The following is a 16,073-nucleotide window of genomic DNA, read 5'->3' on the forward strand; positions in this document are numbered from 1 at the left end:
TATAATTTATCTAATCAACATAGTATCATTAGATTTTGTTGGAGTTTTACAATTCATTTGCCCTCTTGTGCACCTACTACTTACTCTCTTTCCCATCAGTTTGTATGTAGGGTTTTTTTAATCTATCTAATCCCTTTTTTCTGTTGACTCTATGTTAGTTTATGTGTTTGAAGGGCAAACAGTTCTATATATGTTTTTGTTCTTATGGGCATGTGCATACCAGTATGTTCATATGTATTATAGAGCATACATCTATATGGGTGGGAGAGAGTCTGTTGCCAAGTCTTTTTGATTCTACCTTTGTAACATCTCTCATGCCTTCTTTCCTCCGACAATGCCACCACTCTGGTCCAGTCCCCTATCAACTCCCACCTGGACTTGTTCATTCTTCTCCCTGGAGTCTCACCCAGCTATACTCATCTTCCACTCAGTTATCATATTGATCTTCTTAAAGCACAAATCTGACCATGCCATACCCTCTCCCATTCAGTAAATTGCAGTGATTCCCTCTTACCTTCAGGATCAAATTTAAAATCCTCTCTTTGACTTTTAAATGTCTTCATAACCTGCCTCCCCTCCACCTTTCCTTATCTTCTTATACTTTGGTCATCCATGTACTCTGTGATCCAGTGACCCTGGCCTTCTTGCTGTTCCTAGTACAAGACACTCCATTTCCTGACTGAGTATTTTTATTAGCTATCACCCACGCCTGGAATTCTCTCTGGCTTCTCTGTTCTCCTTAAAGTCCCTTATAAAAAATCCTATTTTGCACAAGAAGCCTTTCCAAATCTCCCTTATTTCTAATGCTTTCCTTCTGAGAGATTTATCCAGTCTTTAATTTGTGTATCCTGTTTCTACACAGCATGCTGGCTACCCAATTAGACTGTGAGCTCCTTGAGAATAGGGACTGGGATTTTTTTGTTTTGGTTTTTTTTCCCCTTTCTTTGTATCCCCAGCACTTAGCACAGTGCCTGATTCATGGTAGGTTCTAAAAATGCTTGTTGACTGACTGACTGATTAGAGCATATGAAGATGCAGAAACATGTCTGGAAGGGTAAGTATTAGCATTGTGTGAATAGTGGAGTGCAAAGTGATTTTGTTCATGAATGGATATTATTACAAGAAAATATATTGTATTATGTATACATGTACAGAAATGAATTCATAGAAATCAACATACATAAAAACTTTTGGAAAGCATAATCCTAAATACACTAACAAATATTAAGACTATTTTAATGGTATTATGATAGCCATACTTGTGCTAGAATGATCTGAGGGAATACCTGTTATCTTTTGCTTATGTCAGACATTGTCTGCACTGCTGTTTCTATAGTGATATAAATTTTCAATATTTTAACTTATACTTGCAATTTTCAAAGACTACAAGATCTCATTTTATTAATCAATATTGTGATAGTCCTGGGCATATTGTTTTTAGGAAAGCTATATTTTCAGAACGTTCAATTGTATGTTTATAATTATGTGTCATATAAGCTTATTCTGGTAATATATAATCTGATTTTAATTTTGTTGAAGTTTAGAAAGTTTTTAAAAAGCGCATAGGGCTCGATTCTTATGGCAAGGTTTTTGATAGAGTCAGAGCATTCAGACACAGTTTTTGCTTTACACTTTGATAGTTGAATGAGTATTGAAAATTAATTTGATAGGGTTCTCCTGATTTTTATTATTTTGTAATAACTCCAGGAGAGCTTCATTTGCTAATTTTTGCAAATCTAATGGTTTTTGCTTAACCTATTCTCTTCCATTCTCTATCTCTTATTTCCTCTTCCACAGCTCCCTTAGTGGGAGAGGTATAAATGCCTCTACTCAATAATTGACCTCTTGATTTGTGCCATTTAATTTTTTTTAAATTTTCAATGATATAGTTTTTTGTCTTTTGTATGGACAGATCTATGTCATGGAGCTATTAGATTCAGTATGTTTTTATTCTTTATGATGGTGATTTTGGCTTTAAAATTTATCATGTTATGATCTTATTTATAAGCCTCTTGGTAAATGTGAATCTTTCCCATAGATAACAGGAGATAGATAAACAGATAGATAGATAGTTGAACAGATCCATCCATCTATCTTATATATACACATATATGCATAAAATAGGTCATGATTATCTTACTCTCATAAAGAAAGTTTCTGAAGAATCCAAAATGAAATAAGCATGTAGAAAGTAAAGCACAATTTCTGTGACATTGTTTGAAATCTGTTCCTTTAAATCAAATCATATATCAGTAGTGCTTGCCTTCAATCCAAAATACCTCATACTATTGTTTCTAATATCAATTCATACATAAGAGATATCGAGACATTTTTATTTTTTAAATTTCATTGTTGTGAATGAAAATTGGATAATTCATTTCCATTTTCAGACCCGCTTGTCTTGAATCATCACTATTACTGTGTATATAACCAGAACTTTGAGAAGAATTTGCTGCTTGGAGGGAAGGTTCCAGGGATGGGCTTAGCAATGTGGAAACCCTTATGGGGTAAAAAATACAAACACCAAGGTTATTCTAAAGAGTTTTGGTGAACCTTATGAACCTGCAGAATTAGTGCAGGACCTCCCAGCTGGTGAATCGAGCCCCCTGTGTCCATCTGAACACCATTCTATGTTCTTTTCTTCCAATATATTTTACAGTTTCTTTTCTTTTGTTTTGTCTTTTTATTTCAACAAAATGAAAATAGAGCTCGGAAGTAAGTTGTATGAGCTGCTCTGCTCAACATTTGCAGAATTTACTACCGTCTGCATGCAACCAGCAGATCCTTTATTTGTGAATTTCAGTAGTCTGATTGCTACCATAGAAATGTGATCCAAATTCATGGTCTTTTTCTGTGATAAGTGAAGTTCACAAGGAAGGAGTCAACATGTTTCTTACTCTCCTCCCTCTCCCCCCTTTTTTTTACTTTGAGGGGAAAACCCCACAACACACAAACTTGCATGTTACCTTTTATTCTGGCAGCTACAACTAAAATAAGACCATTTCCCATTAGATCTTTATCATGACAGTCAGAATAAAAAAATAGGAAGTCAAGATCAAGAGGACTTAACATTTTAAGCAAAGAAAAAAAGTTGAGTTCAGTCAAAGATGTATAACTTTATTTTAACTTTTCTAAGCTCTGCAAAAAAAACATGATGGGCAAAATTCTACTGTTAGATATAAGTATAATATTCTCTTATCTAAGAGATCAGTTAGGCACCATTTCTTGGTATGTAAAATACTTCATTGATGCTTTCCATGATTTTTGCCTGATCTTAAGGGCATGATTATCCATCCCTTTGACATAATTTCAAAAATGTAAAAATTTATCTTTGTACCTTATTCCATATGGATCTTTTAGTTCTGTTATAAAACTTCATAGCTGGAAGAGAACTAAAATGATGATGGTGGTGGTGGTGGAGGAGGTGGTGGTGGTGGTGGTGGTGGAGGTGGTGGTGGTGGTGGTAATGATGATAACAGGTAATAATAACAGCAGCCACAGTGCTTTAATATTTTGGAAAGCACTTTGCATATAATTTGATTTGATTTTAGAAAATATCCAACCTCACTCTTTATCGTACAAATGAGGATGCACTTTGTTCAGAGTTAGCAGCAGAGGTAAAACTATAATCCAGGTTTCTATATTTCCTGTCTAGCATTTTCTTTCCACTGTACCATGTTACATATCCATGATTGGCTTGCCAATTTAGCATTTTTTAAAAAGGTGTCCATAAAGTTAGTATGTAAAAACTATCTATCACAATGCTACATGGCATTTGGGGGGAAATGATGCTTTGGAATCATCTGTTTAGGACCAGGGTCCTTAACATTTTTTTGTGTCATGGCAGTCTGGTGAGGCTCAAGGACCCCTTCTCAAAATAATGTTTTAAATACATAAAATATGTAGAATTACAAAAGTAACCAGTTTTCCTAAAACATAGTGTCAAAATATGTTTTAAGAAGTACACAGAGCTCAGGTTAAGAATGCCTAGTTTAGGATAAGTTTATAACATTCCTTCCTTAACCTTTTGGAATGAAAAGGTATACACTATATAATATAATTTCAATTCAAACCAAATTGGCTTGGTTTCTGATAAACTTACAGAGAAATCTCTTAGGCTCTCAAAGAAAAGTAAGATAAATAACCTAAAATGATTACAGATCCTTCTTTAAATATGCTTTAACTACTCAAAGAATATATTGCCACAATGTTGCAGCATTGGTGACATATGGGATATTGAGGTTTCAAAGAAATCCAGATTTGTAGAAATTTCCCTGGCAATACACTCTTGCCCTAAAAGTTAAGGGTTTTCCTGTGTAACTATGTAAACTCTTTAAGTAGTTTAAACTACCTTTTTTTTTTTTTTTTTTTTACATTATTGAGCTTCTGAACTATGAGTAAATTGATGGTGATTTTTAAAAAGTAATTTTTATTCCAAGAGTGGCTCCTCTTGATCTGTTCATCTTTTAGAGCATAGTTCTGGAGTATAAGTAATCTAATTTGTATTAGGATAAGGACCTGCTTATTTGAAATGCCAAGAAAGATAGTGTTGGAGAGATTCTCCCAGTTAACTGTTTTCCCATAAGTATTATACAGTGTAAGTCAATTTCCAAATCATTGTTAAAAAAAAAAAACAAACTTATTTTTTAGTTCAAGATATACATAAAACAAGATTGAGAGAATATTGCATTATATTTTTAAAAAACAATTTTGCCTCAAAGCATCAACTATTAAAATCTTATGACATGTGTATACAAATTTGAAAACAAGATATTCCCCTACTTTGCAAATTTATTAAGCAGTTCAAAGTAAAATTCAAATTAAGTACAGTAAGGAAAAAAGTGAAAGAATTATGAGTTTAGAGTTTTAATATGCTGCTGATTGAATAAAAGCTGTGTTTAAATTAATAAGAATCTCACTTATCACTGTGTTTTCATCAGTCCAAACACTTACCCCAATCCATTTCAGACTAAACAGGGCTAATTATTGTATCTGTTCATATAGGCATAGGAAGGTGTTGAATAACTACAACACTGTTGAAAATTCATTTGCTTTATGTGTTTCTTCCTATGTCTATTTGTCATGATACCAAGGCTTCAAGGAATGTTGTGGCTTTCTCTCATATGAATAAATCCTTATTACCCCTTTTCAAGTACAACTTCAACCATATGGTGGATAATAGTCCTGAGGACATCACATTTCTTGCTCTCCTTTTTTTGTGGTGTTAAAGAAGCATGCTTTTCATTATAGCAGATACATAAGCAGTTTTTGACTTTACCCCAAATACTCAAGGCATTATTCATGCGGTTATTTGCTCTTGTTAATTTTGTGCATGCTTTTGGGGAGGAAAAGGATAAATGAAAGAAAAAAAGGAGAAAACTATCTGACTTTAAATTTTACCTCATAGATTAAGAAGTGTAAAAATGGAACAGAGGAAGCTAAATGACCAAGCAAATACATTGGTGGACCTGGTCAAGGTGAGTCAACACATTCCCTCATCCTATTCTCATGGTCCTCTAGTCTGAATTTTAAGTGTTTTTTCAAGGGCCATTCAGACAAAATACAAAGGGTATTTGTCATTTTTACAAATATTTGGATGCCCATAGTTCAGTCTTGAGCAAGACAGTGCTGCCTATCATCATCAGACTGAAACATCAAGAACAGGATTTGGTATATGGGTTAGACTATGGCTACCTCGTATCCAATGATATCTTGTTGTAGGTGTTTCAGAAAGAGGAAAAAAATAAAGATAACTTATTTAAAATATTGTGAGGTTTTCTAAAGCCCTGATTACTAGAAGCTCTTTTTTATTTTTTAGTTTATATCTGTGTTTGCATAGAAACATCTATAGGCAGCACAAAAGGAGCAAGTGGAGATTAGAAAAATGTGGATAATCTCCAAGAGAAGATGGAAAAGGAAGGGAACAAGGGTACATGGAGAGGAGCTGGCCATGAGAAGGACCATCTCCTCATTTGTATGGAGTAAAGAATAAGGGGTGATGGGAATGACGTCAAGGAATTACAAGATGAGGACAATGGGAGAAAAGGGAGATCCCAGTGAATAGTTAGGATTTTTTGCATAAAGAAATGACACAGAAACCGACATTTAGAGAGATAAAGTGACTTACTCCAGGTCAAAGTGTAGTGGAGAGCAGAGGTGAGGTGAAGAGGGAACGTTCTCTTACTTTGCTTTAAGGCATTAAGAAGTTTTTTGGTTGCTCTTTTTAATTCTTTCTTTTTTATTAGAGTTCATTATTAATATCCACAAGTCATGCTCATTTGTATTTGCTTTAGAATGCCAGCTATTTTTATTTTTTCCTTTGTATCCCTGAACCTAGTGCTTGAAATTATATTTAATAAGTGTTTCCTGAATGAATTAATAATAATTGTTGGCATTTATGTAGCACTTTTAGGTTTGTGAACCTCTTTAAAAATATCTCATTTTTATCATCATAACAGCCCAGGGCAGTAGACGTAATTATTATCCTCATTTTACAGATGAGGAAAGTGAGACAGATCCATGTTAAGTGACTTGTCCAGGGTCACACAATAGTAAGTGTCTGAGCCCTGTTGTTGTTTCTTGAACCGTTTCATTCGTGTCCAACTCTTCATGACCCCATTGGGGGTGTTCTTGGCTTAGATACTGGAGTGGTTTGCCATTTCCTTCTCTAGCTCATTTTACAGATGAAGAAACTGAGACAAACAGGGTTAAGTGATTTGCCTAGAGTCATACAAGTCGGTCTGAGGCTGGATTTTGAACTCGGGTCTTCTTGACTTCAGGTCTAGGACTCTAACTATCTGCCAATGGATGGATGAATGAATGAATGAGGACAGGGAGAGGGAGAGGGCAAGAGAGTATACTTATTCCTCAATGAATATAACGCCATAAGGGAGTCTGTGCTAGCTGAGTATTTAGCACTCAAGCACTTCTGGGGCCATACCTTCTCTTCATGCTACTTATATATGTGTCATCCTCTTCCTTTTCAGACACAAAGCGTCATATATGACATGATTTCTGACATCAATGACAGAAGTGAAGAATTTGACAAGAGGGTTGGTACCCTAGAGAATAAATTAGAGACTTTGATTGGTAACATTCAAGCCCTCCCTGAACTGCTAATTCAGACAGTCAGCAAGCAGCAGAGAGATTTCCTGGAATCTCAGATGCAGAACTACGACAAGAATGCCGCCTACAGTGCTGAGCGCTCACGGTCCTTGACCCGAAGGAGGTCCTCCTCTACAGCACCACCAACTTCATCAGAGAGTAGCTAGAAGAAAATAAGTTAACCACAAAATAAAAGACTTTTTGCCATCATATGGTCAATATTTTAGCTTTTATTGTAAAGCCCTATGGTTCTAATCAGTGTTATCTGGGTTCTGATGTCAGAATTCTGGGAACCTGAACACAACGTTTTAGGCCAAAATGAGTGAAAACTCTTTTCTTTTCTTTCCGATGCACAGGGAATGCACCTATTATTGCTATATAGATTGCCCTCCTGTAATTCCACTAACTTTTTATTCATGCACTTCAAACTTTACTACTACAGTATATAATATAATAAAAAAGGTTAATTTCTGCACATATTTGCTTTATCACTCCAACATAACTTTGGAATATGGTATTTTTGCATTATCTTCAAGAGCAAATGATCAGTGTAGAACACCTACATACTAATAATACTCATTTCCAAATTTTCAGTCTATTGGGAAAAGAAATTAAATTGCTTGGTGCTGTATTCTTTCAAACAGTATGTAAAATAAGGTCACTAACACAACCACCTTTACATTTGTAAAATTAAGGGTTTCTGATTAATTTTCAAGTTAAAGTCTAGGCTCATTTTTATCATGGCAACAGTGTCACAGGTCTCACAAACTAATTGACTAATCAATTTGCTTTCAATTCCATAAAAAAAATTAGCATGATAAGGATGCCAAGATTAACACTAAATTCATTAAGCAATATTTTCTGAAATGTAATTCTAGAGTTTTAACATTCTAAAAAAATAGATATTTCATAAGTTCCCTTTCATTTACTAATCATGGACTATCTTTGTTGCTTTCAAAGAGCATATGCTTAATAGAAAGGAGAATCAATAAAAGGGGTGCTTTCATTTTCATAGACCATTTTTGACCTATAATATGCCATAATTACTTTCTCTAGGTCTGAAATAAAGTTGGAAACATTTTTGTTCATGTTTCTAAAATAAAGTACTTTTAAGATAAGTCAAAATTTACTCTAGTTATCGATTCACCCTCATGCTTTCTTATCTTAGTTATATCCCTTAATACAATTCAGAGTGAGCCATTCTCCTTGAGCAGAACTGATGCCTGATACAGAATTATGATTGTCTGATTCTGCCTGTGGTCTTCTTTTGGGTTTACTTTCCTGTCTGGCACAAAGGCAATGAATGTAGAACAAATACAATTTGAGAAGACATCCCTGAATAATGATTCCTTCACACTATGACAGTGTTCCTATGTTAATCATCTGGATGTCCTGCAGGACCTAATGTGAGTCTGTTTGGAAAGTCGTCTGTAATGTGGAACAGGGTAACATTCAGATTCCCCTTTCCCCTTAAGTCATGCTTATCTGTTTCATTAAGAACTAATTTTTCACTTCTCAAATCTCTGACTTAAGATGCTTAGACCCTCAGCATCATTTTCTAACTATCCCAATTCTAATCAATTTCTGGCCTTTGAAAGTTGCTAATACATCTAGATATATCTTTCTTCTTTACCTTTAGGTAGAACTCTGGTACAATATTTGATGGGGGTAGCATGGCTGGATAAAGCGATTTTCATGACTATTCTTTGTTGTCAGTGCTAAAATCAAACATTGTCTTTCCAGGCCAAAAACATAAAAAGTGACATTTCTTAGGAAAACACAAGGACATAATATTACTATCAAAAGAAATCTCAGCGACCATATGTAAAGCACATCTCCTTATCTCAAATATATTTTTGATTATATGAAATTCATTGTCCTAATCAAGAAAAGTTTGTGTTTTAATGTAAAAAATCCCCTTTGAGAAAATCATGGACATATTTAGTATCTTCTTAATATGAAGGGAGAGGGAAATAGAAAGGGAACCAGGAATAAAAGTCATTTATTCATCTATTTCTACTTTCAACCCAAAGGCTAATCTGTTGTAATGATGAGATAGGGTGGTAGTCTAATTAAGTATTTACCTCTCACTGATCAACTCACAACTCCAACTCAAAAAGAACTGAAACTTGAGGAAAAGCTGATGTATTATTAGTCTACTGATAAATATGAGAATTGAGATTAAATTCTACAAGTACAGACTGAGGAACATATCTCTAGCCTCTAGATGGTGGGGAAAATTAAAAACTACCAAACACCAAGTAGTCAAAATAAAAAGATTGAGTGGGAATGGAAAAGAGTATCCACACATCTATTGTATTGCAAGCATTGCCACAAGAATGTGTAATTTATAGGCATCTTTTAAAGACTGGAGTCACTGCTAACAGTGTGGTGTACCTTGACACAAAAAGTCTTCAAGGGGTTGGGTGCTAGAAAGGTCTATAAGCTCCACAAAAGTTCTACTCTGATGTCTCAGGGTAAGCAAAGTGAACTTGGGTTTATACAAAGGTATAGCATTGTACAAGCTCTAGCAGGTCCTACCTAACTAGAAAGGTTTTCAATAAAGACCTAGAGTGGTAAGTCTAATCTCCCCACAACGTTGCTTAGGTCCATGTCTTGCCTCTCTCCTGCAACGTAGTTTAGGTCCACACCTTCTCTCTTCCGTCTGTGAGAGGGATTTGTTTTCCCTAAAAGAAGACCAAGCAGTCCCCAGGACCTAACTGGCCTGACATAGACTCCTGCTCACCAAAGACCATAAAAAGTCTTAACCAGTGGGGTCTGGGCTTCTCAGATTGGTGGGTGCCAGAGCGCAAGAGTCACCATACCCCATCCTGATGAGACCCGCTAGTCTACCCTTGTTACATATCCTTACTGTATTACAACAAAGTAAACCTTTTTATCTACTTTTCAGTGACTTAGGAGTGCCTCATTTCGTCCCCAAATCAAACCTGAATTAAGAAAGCGCTTTCATAAGGCATTAACTCTAATATTTAGTGGAACAGCAAACAAAACAAAATGAGATAGACTCGTGGCTCACATCCTTGGAAAAACAGCAGTACAAGTATTGAGACTGGGGTTATTGGACAGTGCATAACTCCCAGGTACTAGAGACCTCCTGATCTTGGGACGGGCAATTCTCTCCAGAACAGGGATAAGACTCCCAGAGAGAGGAAGTTCGGTAAGTGCTGAAGGAGGATGCCTAGGAGGGCAAAGAAAGTGCCAAGTTCAGGATTCCCTGACAGCTGTTTACTATTGTACATAAGTTAGACCGCAGCATAATAAGAATACTAAATACAAAAATATCTCATATGCAGCTAAAGAAGTCGTTGGAGGAAAAAATATCTTTAAGAACACACTCTAGCAAAACAGAAAAAGAGAGGATTGCTGAACCGAATGTGCAATTTTGAAAGCTGGAAAAAAAAAAAAACACAAGCCCAAAGCATGTAAAAAAAGGAAGATTTGAAATTTAGAAAAGAAACCAAACACTACAAATAAAACTAAGGCTAGTTCTTGAAAAGACTAAGAAATTAATAAACTCGTCAGCTAACCTGTCTTTTAAAAAAAAAAGGAGGAAAAAACCACCAAAATAAAAAATAAAGAAGTTAAATCTCAAATAAAATCAAAAATCTCAAAAAGATCAGAACTTACTATACACATTTACTAAATATGCAAACAAAACAGAATTTCAAAAAGTAGAGAAACAGCTACAAGAATGTCAAGTATACAATATGAATTGAAAATCCTAAACAATTCAATTTCATAAAAAATAAATCAAACTAGATGTAAATGCATCATCATAGGAGTAGGGGAGAAGAGAGAAAATGGTCCAGATGGATTTACAAATAAATTTTATCCAACCTTGAAGAAGAATTGTACATATCTTCCTGCAATTCTGTAATGGCAATGCTTTAATGGCTTCACCAGACTTCTTTCTCCTGCCCCAGTGGAATGGTTTTCTGAGAGGTGAGCATTCATCATATCTAGCTAGGACAAGACTGGACTATGCCGCATGCTAGCCGTCATCCTGCTAAGCCACCTCCCTATTCCCACTTTTCCAGTTTCATCTCTTGGTGGAACAATAATTAAATTAACACTGCCCATTCCTAGTAAATAAGGGCATATTTCAACTTGCTTTTGTAGTAGCAGTGTATTTTTTTCTGCTCCCCACCAAGGACAGGTATTTACAGAACATGATAAAGTCCATACATATACACATGTACTCATGTAAATGAATTTAGTATCATTAATTCTATAGTATACAAATTGACACCATACCAATTTTGGACAATGGTACAAGACCTATAGTATTTATGTTGTTATATGGAAAATCTATTTTAAAAAGTGCTAAATTACAGTAAAAACAAAAAAGAAATGATTGACAGCTAGTTGGCACAGTGCACAGAGGGTTGATTAGTTAATAAACTTTTATCAAGTGCCTACTTTGTGCCAGACACTTTGTTAAGCACTAGCAAAGAGAGGTCAAAGATGATCTCTGCTCTCAAGGAGCTCTGTCTGATAAGGGAGAGAAATAGCTAGTGAATGTGGTCAAACAAGTATGGCTGAGAACTGGTGAGTGGGGCCATGCATGGGGAGGCTCTCCATGGGCAGAGAGAACGCTGTCCTCAAAGGAAGGCACAAGAGACATCTTTAATCTTTAACCTCTTCTCCAAAGGAGAGTTTCATCCCTGCCAGGTAAGGAAACAGGAGATTGGGGCTGGAGGTCACCACTCTGCTCCCCTCAGAGAGAGAGCTATCAAGCTAGAAATATTGTTAGTCTAGGGGATATAATCAGGCTCCATCTAACTTTCGATCACTTTGTCATTTTTAGGGGAAGGAACCCAAGCTTTATATCCAAGGATTTGCCCCTTCCCCACCTCATACCAGTTTCACATAGCAGAACAGAAATCAAAGAAGGTGTACATGGGAAAATATATACCAGACAACATAGGGTGAAGGAGCTCTCCCATTGAAAATGAGATAACTCAGCTTAACTCTCTCTCTCTCTCTCTCTCTCTCTCTCTCTCTCTCTCTCTCTCTCTCTCTCTCTCTCTCTCTCTCTCTCTCTCTCACACACACACACACACACACACACACACACACACTGAGGAAGACAGAAAGAGAGAGAGAGAGAGAGAGAGAGAGTGTGTGTGTGTGTGTGTGTGTGTGTGTGTGTGTGTGTGTGTGTGTGTGTGTGTGTGTGTATGTCCTGGATCTCACCCAAAGGGACACTCCTCAAAGGTTCTAGAGTAGCAGCAGGGACATGACAAAGACTGCTCACTCCTCTCATGTCTTCCCAGAGTCTTTTCCTCCAGCAACCCAAAATGGAGTTGGCCTCTTCCATCTTTTCTCTCAAAGCTAGAAGCTGACACTACCCTCAAAGAGGGGAAGTGGCTGAGAAGCGACACTGGAATCCATCTCCAAGCCTGTGCTGCTCATTATGCAGATCAGAGCCTCCATCCCCACCAGCCCATGCCATTGGGCTTTGGGACAAGGCTTGCACAAGAAATGCACAAGAAATATAGAAAATAATTAACAGAAGGAAGGAACTAGAACTAAGAAGGACTGGGAAAGTCTTCCTAAAGAAGGAAAGATTTTATTCGGGATCGGAAGGAAAGTCAGAGAAACCAAGAGGAAAAAAAATGGGGAGTGGGGGGAAGAATTATTCTAAACAAGCAAGAATTTCAATGAAAATGCCCAGAGTTGGGAGATGAATTATTTTGTTCTAGGAATAATAAAAAGGCCAGTATTATTGGGTTGGAAAGTATGAGGGGGTGGGGACAGTAGGGTTAAGGAATATCGGAAAGGTATTTTCCAGAACAGGACCAGGTTGTAAAGCCACTTTGCTGTACAAGGCGAGATGGAAGTCACCAATTGCACCTACCTGTGATGTCTTTCCTCTTCCTTTCCCCTCAGGGGACACATGAAAGTATGTGGTCAGATGGAAAACCTCAGTTTAAATCCTGCTGTAGACACTTACTAGCTTCATGACCCTTAAAAAGTCACTTAATCTCTCCATGCCTTAGTTTCCTTATCTGTAAAATGGGGATAATTCTAGCACCTATGCAAAAATATTATTGTGAGATAAAATGTGATAACAGATGCAAAAATGCTTTATAAACCCAATAGCATTATGTAAATTCTTATTATTAGACTTCTAGAGCATTTTAGCTCAGAAATTAGCCAGGTTCTTAGTGTAGATGAATATAAGTTTCTCCTCATTAAAATAAATGAACATCAAGGGATAGATGGTTGACAAGAGCTAACAAATTAAAGGCTGAAGTGAAAGATTAAAGCATAATTACCTGCTAGCTTTTCAAGAAAAATCTCCTTGATACCATGAAGTACTCAAATATTCAGCTATGTTTTATGCCAGCATTACAATCTAACTCAAAAATTAAACAAAAACTATTGAATTGATAAATTAAACTAGGAGCTTTTTTACTCTTATAAAACAAATAGCTAGCTTGATTGTTTAAAAATGAGAGAGGAAAAATCAAATTGTTTATATCAAAAACGAAAATGGAGAACTTCAACAATTGAGAAAGTAAAGGAAATTCTCAGATACCCAATTATATGCTAAGAAAGCTGACAACTTGAAATAGATTCATACTTGCCAAAAAATCCCTAAATTCACAAAAGAAGAAATAGACTATTTAAATAATTTAGTATCAGAAAAAAAATGGAAAAGACCATGAGAGAACTCACAAATTAAAAAAACTCCAGGGCCAGATGAATTCACAAGGGAATATAATTAAACATTCAACAAATAATTAATTTTAAAGAAAAGTTTAAAGTAACTGAAGACAAAATGACATAATTCTAAAGAACTATTCTGTCAAAGAATAAATTATAGAATGTTTGCAGAAATAAGAAAACAAGTCATCCTCCCAATCAGTTTGACCAAATGATCTTGATACCCAAACCAGAGAGAGACAAGGCAACAAAATACAACTGTGATCAATATCCTTAACAAATATTAATGTAAAAAATTTAAATATAACATTAGTAAGTAAGCTGAAATAACATAATTTTACACTATGACCAGATTGAGTTTATGCCAAAATTGCAGGGTTGGTTCAACATAAGGAAGACGAAATATAATAAACCATTTTAACAACAAATAATAAAAACACATGATGTCATGGTTTTTACTAGAAAGGTTTTTGACAAAATTCAATATTCATTTTCATTGTAAACTATAGAAACCATACAAATAAATTGACTTTTCATTCATAAAGAAAATAGTATTTATGTAAGTCTAAGAGTGAACATCCAAAAAGATCCAGAGTAAAGTAAGGATGCCCAGTATCATCAGTACTATGTAACAAAATGCAAGAAACACTTGCTGTAGCATTAAGGAAAGAAAAAGGGGGAGGAGCCAAGATGGAGGAGTAAAAAGATACACATGTGCTAGCTCCGAACTCACAGCCCATAAATTACCTGTAAAGAAGAACTCCCAACAAACTCTGGAGCAGCAGAAGCCACAGAACAATGCAGTGGAGGAGACTTCTGTTCCAGAGAGACCTGAAAAACTGACACCAAAGGTCCATCGCTCACCAGACCCGGAGCACAGCACAGCCCTGCCTTGGCTGTGCAGCACCAAGAGGAGCTGATCTGAGCAGGCTTCAGGGATGAAATCTCCAGCTCCCTCCACCCACAGGCGCTAAAGGTCAGTGAGAGAGTCTTTTTGGCTTGACAAGAGGGGAGCAGGGTGTCTCCATAACTCAGGCCCCTTCGGGAGGCAGCAGCAGAGGCAGCAGTGGACAGGGGCTCCCAAAGCAGGCAGGATCCATTGTTGAAGGGCTCCACATAAACCCCCTGAGGGAACTGAGCCCCGTGTGGCAGCCCTGCCCCCACCTGAGCACCTGAACTTAATCTCATGCTGAATAGCAGTCCCACCCCCACCCAAAGCCCTGAGGATGGGAAGGAGCATTTGAATCTCAGACCCCAAGTGCTGGCTGGGCAGATCTGGAGGCAAAGTGGGTGTGGAGAGGATAATCAGAAGTCAAGTCACTAGCTGGGAAAATGCCCTGAAAAGGGAAAAAAAATAAGACTATATAGAAGGTTACTTTCTTGGTGAACAGGAATTTCCTCCCTTCCTTTTGGATGAGGAAGAACAATGCTTATCATCAGGGACAGACACAGAAATCAAGGTTTCTGTATCCCAGCCCATCCAATGGGCTCAGGCCATGGAAGAGCTCAAAAAGGATTTTGAAAATCAAGTAAGAGAGGTGGAGGAAAAGGTAGGAAGAGAAATGAGAGAGATGCAAGAAAAGCATGAAAAGCAGGTCAACACCTTTCTAAAGGAGACCCAAAAAAATGCTGAAGAAAATAACACCTTGAAAAATAGGCTAACTCAATTGGCAAAAGAGGTTCAAAAAGCCAATGAGGAGAAGAATGCTTTCAAAAGCAGAATTAGCCAAATGGAAAAGGAGGTTCAAAAGCTCACTGAAGAAAATAGTTCTTTCAAAATTAGAATGGAACAGATGGAGGCTAATGACTTTATGAGAAACCAAGAAATCACAAAACAAAACCAAAAGAATGAAAAAATGGAAGATAATGTGAAGTATCTCATTGGAAAAACAACTGACCTGGAAAACAGATCCAGGAGAGACAATTTAAAAATTATGGGAATACCTGAAGGAAATTATCAAGAAAAACTGCCCTGATGTTCTAGAACCAGAGGGAAAAATAAGTATTCAAGGAATCCACAGATCACCACCTGAAAGAGATCCAAAAAGAGAAACTCCTAGGAACATTGTGGCCAAATTCCAGAGTTCCCTGGTCAAGGAGAAAATTTTGCAAGCAGCTAGAAAGAAACAATTCAAGTATTGTGGAAATACAATCAGGATAACACAAGATCTAGCAGCTTCTACATTAAAGGATCGAAGGGCATGGAATAGGATATTCCAGAAGTCAAAGGAACTAGGACTAAAACCAAGAATCACCTACCCAGCAAAACTGAGTAT

The 16,073-nt window shown here is 36.5% G+C and overlaps 1 protein-coding gene across 3 annotated transcripts in view; it reads left to right on the forward strand.

Moving 5' to 3' along the window:
• Window positions 1-7,579, forward strand: part of KCNN2 (potassium calcium-activated channel subfamily N member 2) — a 180,299-nt gene extending 172,720 nt beyond the window's left edge. For 2 of the 3 annotated variants that reach the window (XM_072597187.1, XM_072597194.1), the window contains 2 exons: window positions 5,408-5,477; window positions 6,987-7,579. In XM_072597187.1, coding sequence (XP_072453288.1) covers window positions 5,408-5,477; window positions 6,987-7,271 — 355 coding nt within the window. In that variant the 3' untranslated portion in view covers window positions 7,272-7,579. The remainder of the gene's footprint in view (window positions 1-5,407; window positions 5,478-6,986) is intronic. The other variant, XM_072597192.1, reaches the window with a different exon arrangement.
• The last annotated feature ends 8,494 nt before the right edge of the window (window positions 7,580-16,073 follow it).

Source organism: Notamacropus eugenii, chromosome 3, assembly GCF_028372415.1.
Source record: "Notamacropus eugenii isolate mMacEug1 chromosome 3, mMacEug1.pri_v2, whole genome shotgun sequence".
Lineage (NCBI taxonomy): Eukaryota > Metazoa > Chordata > Mammalia > Diprotodontia > Macropodidae > Notamacropus > Notamacropus eugenii.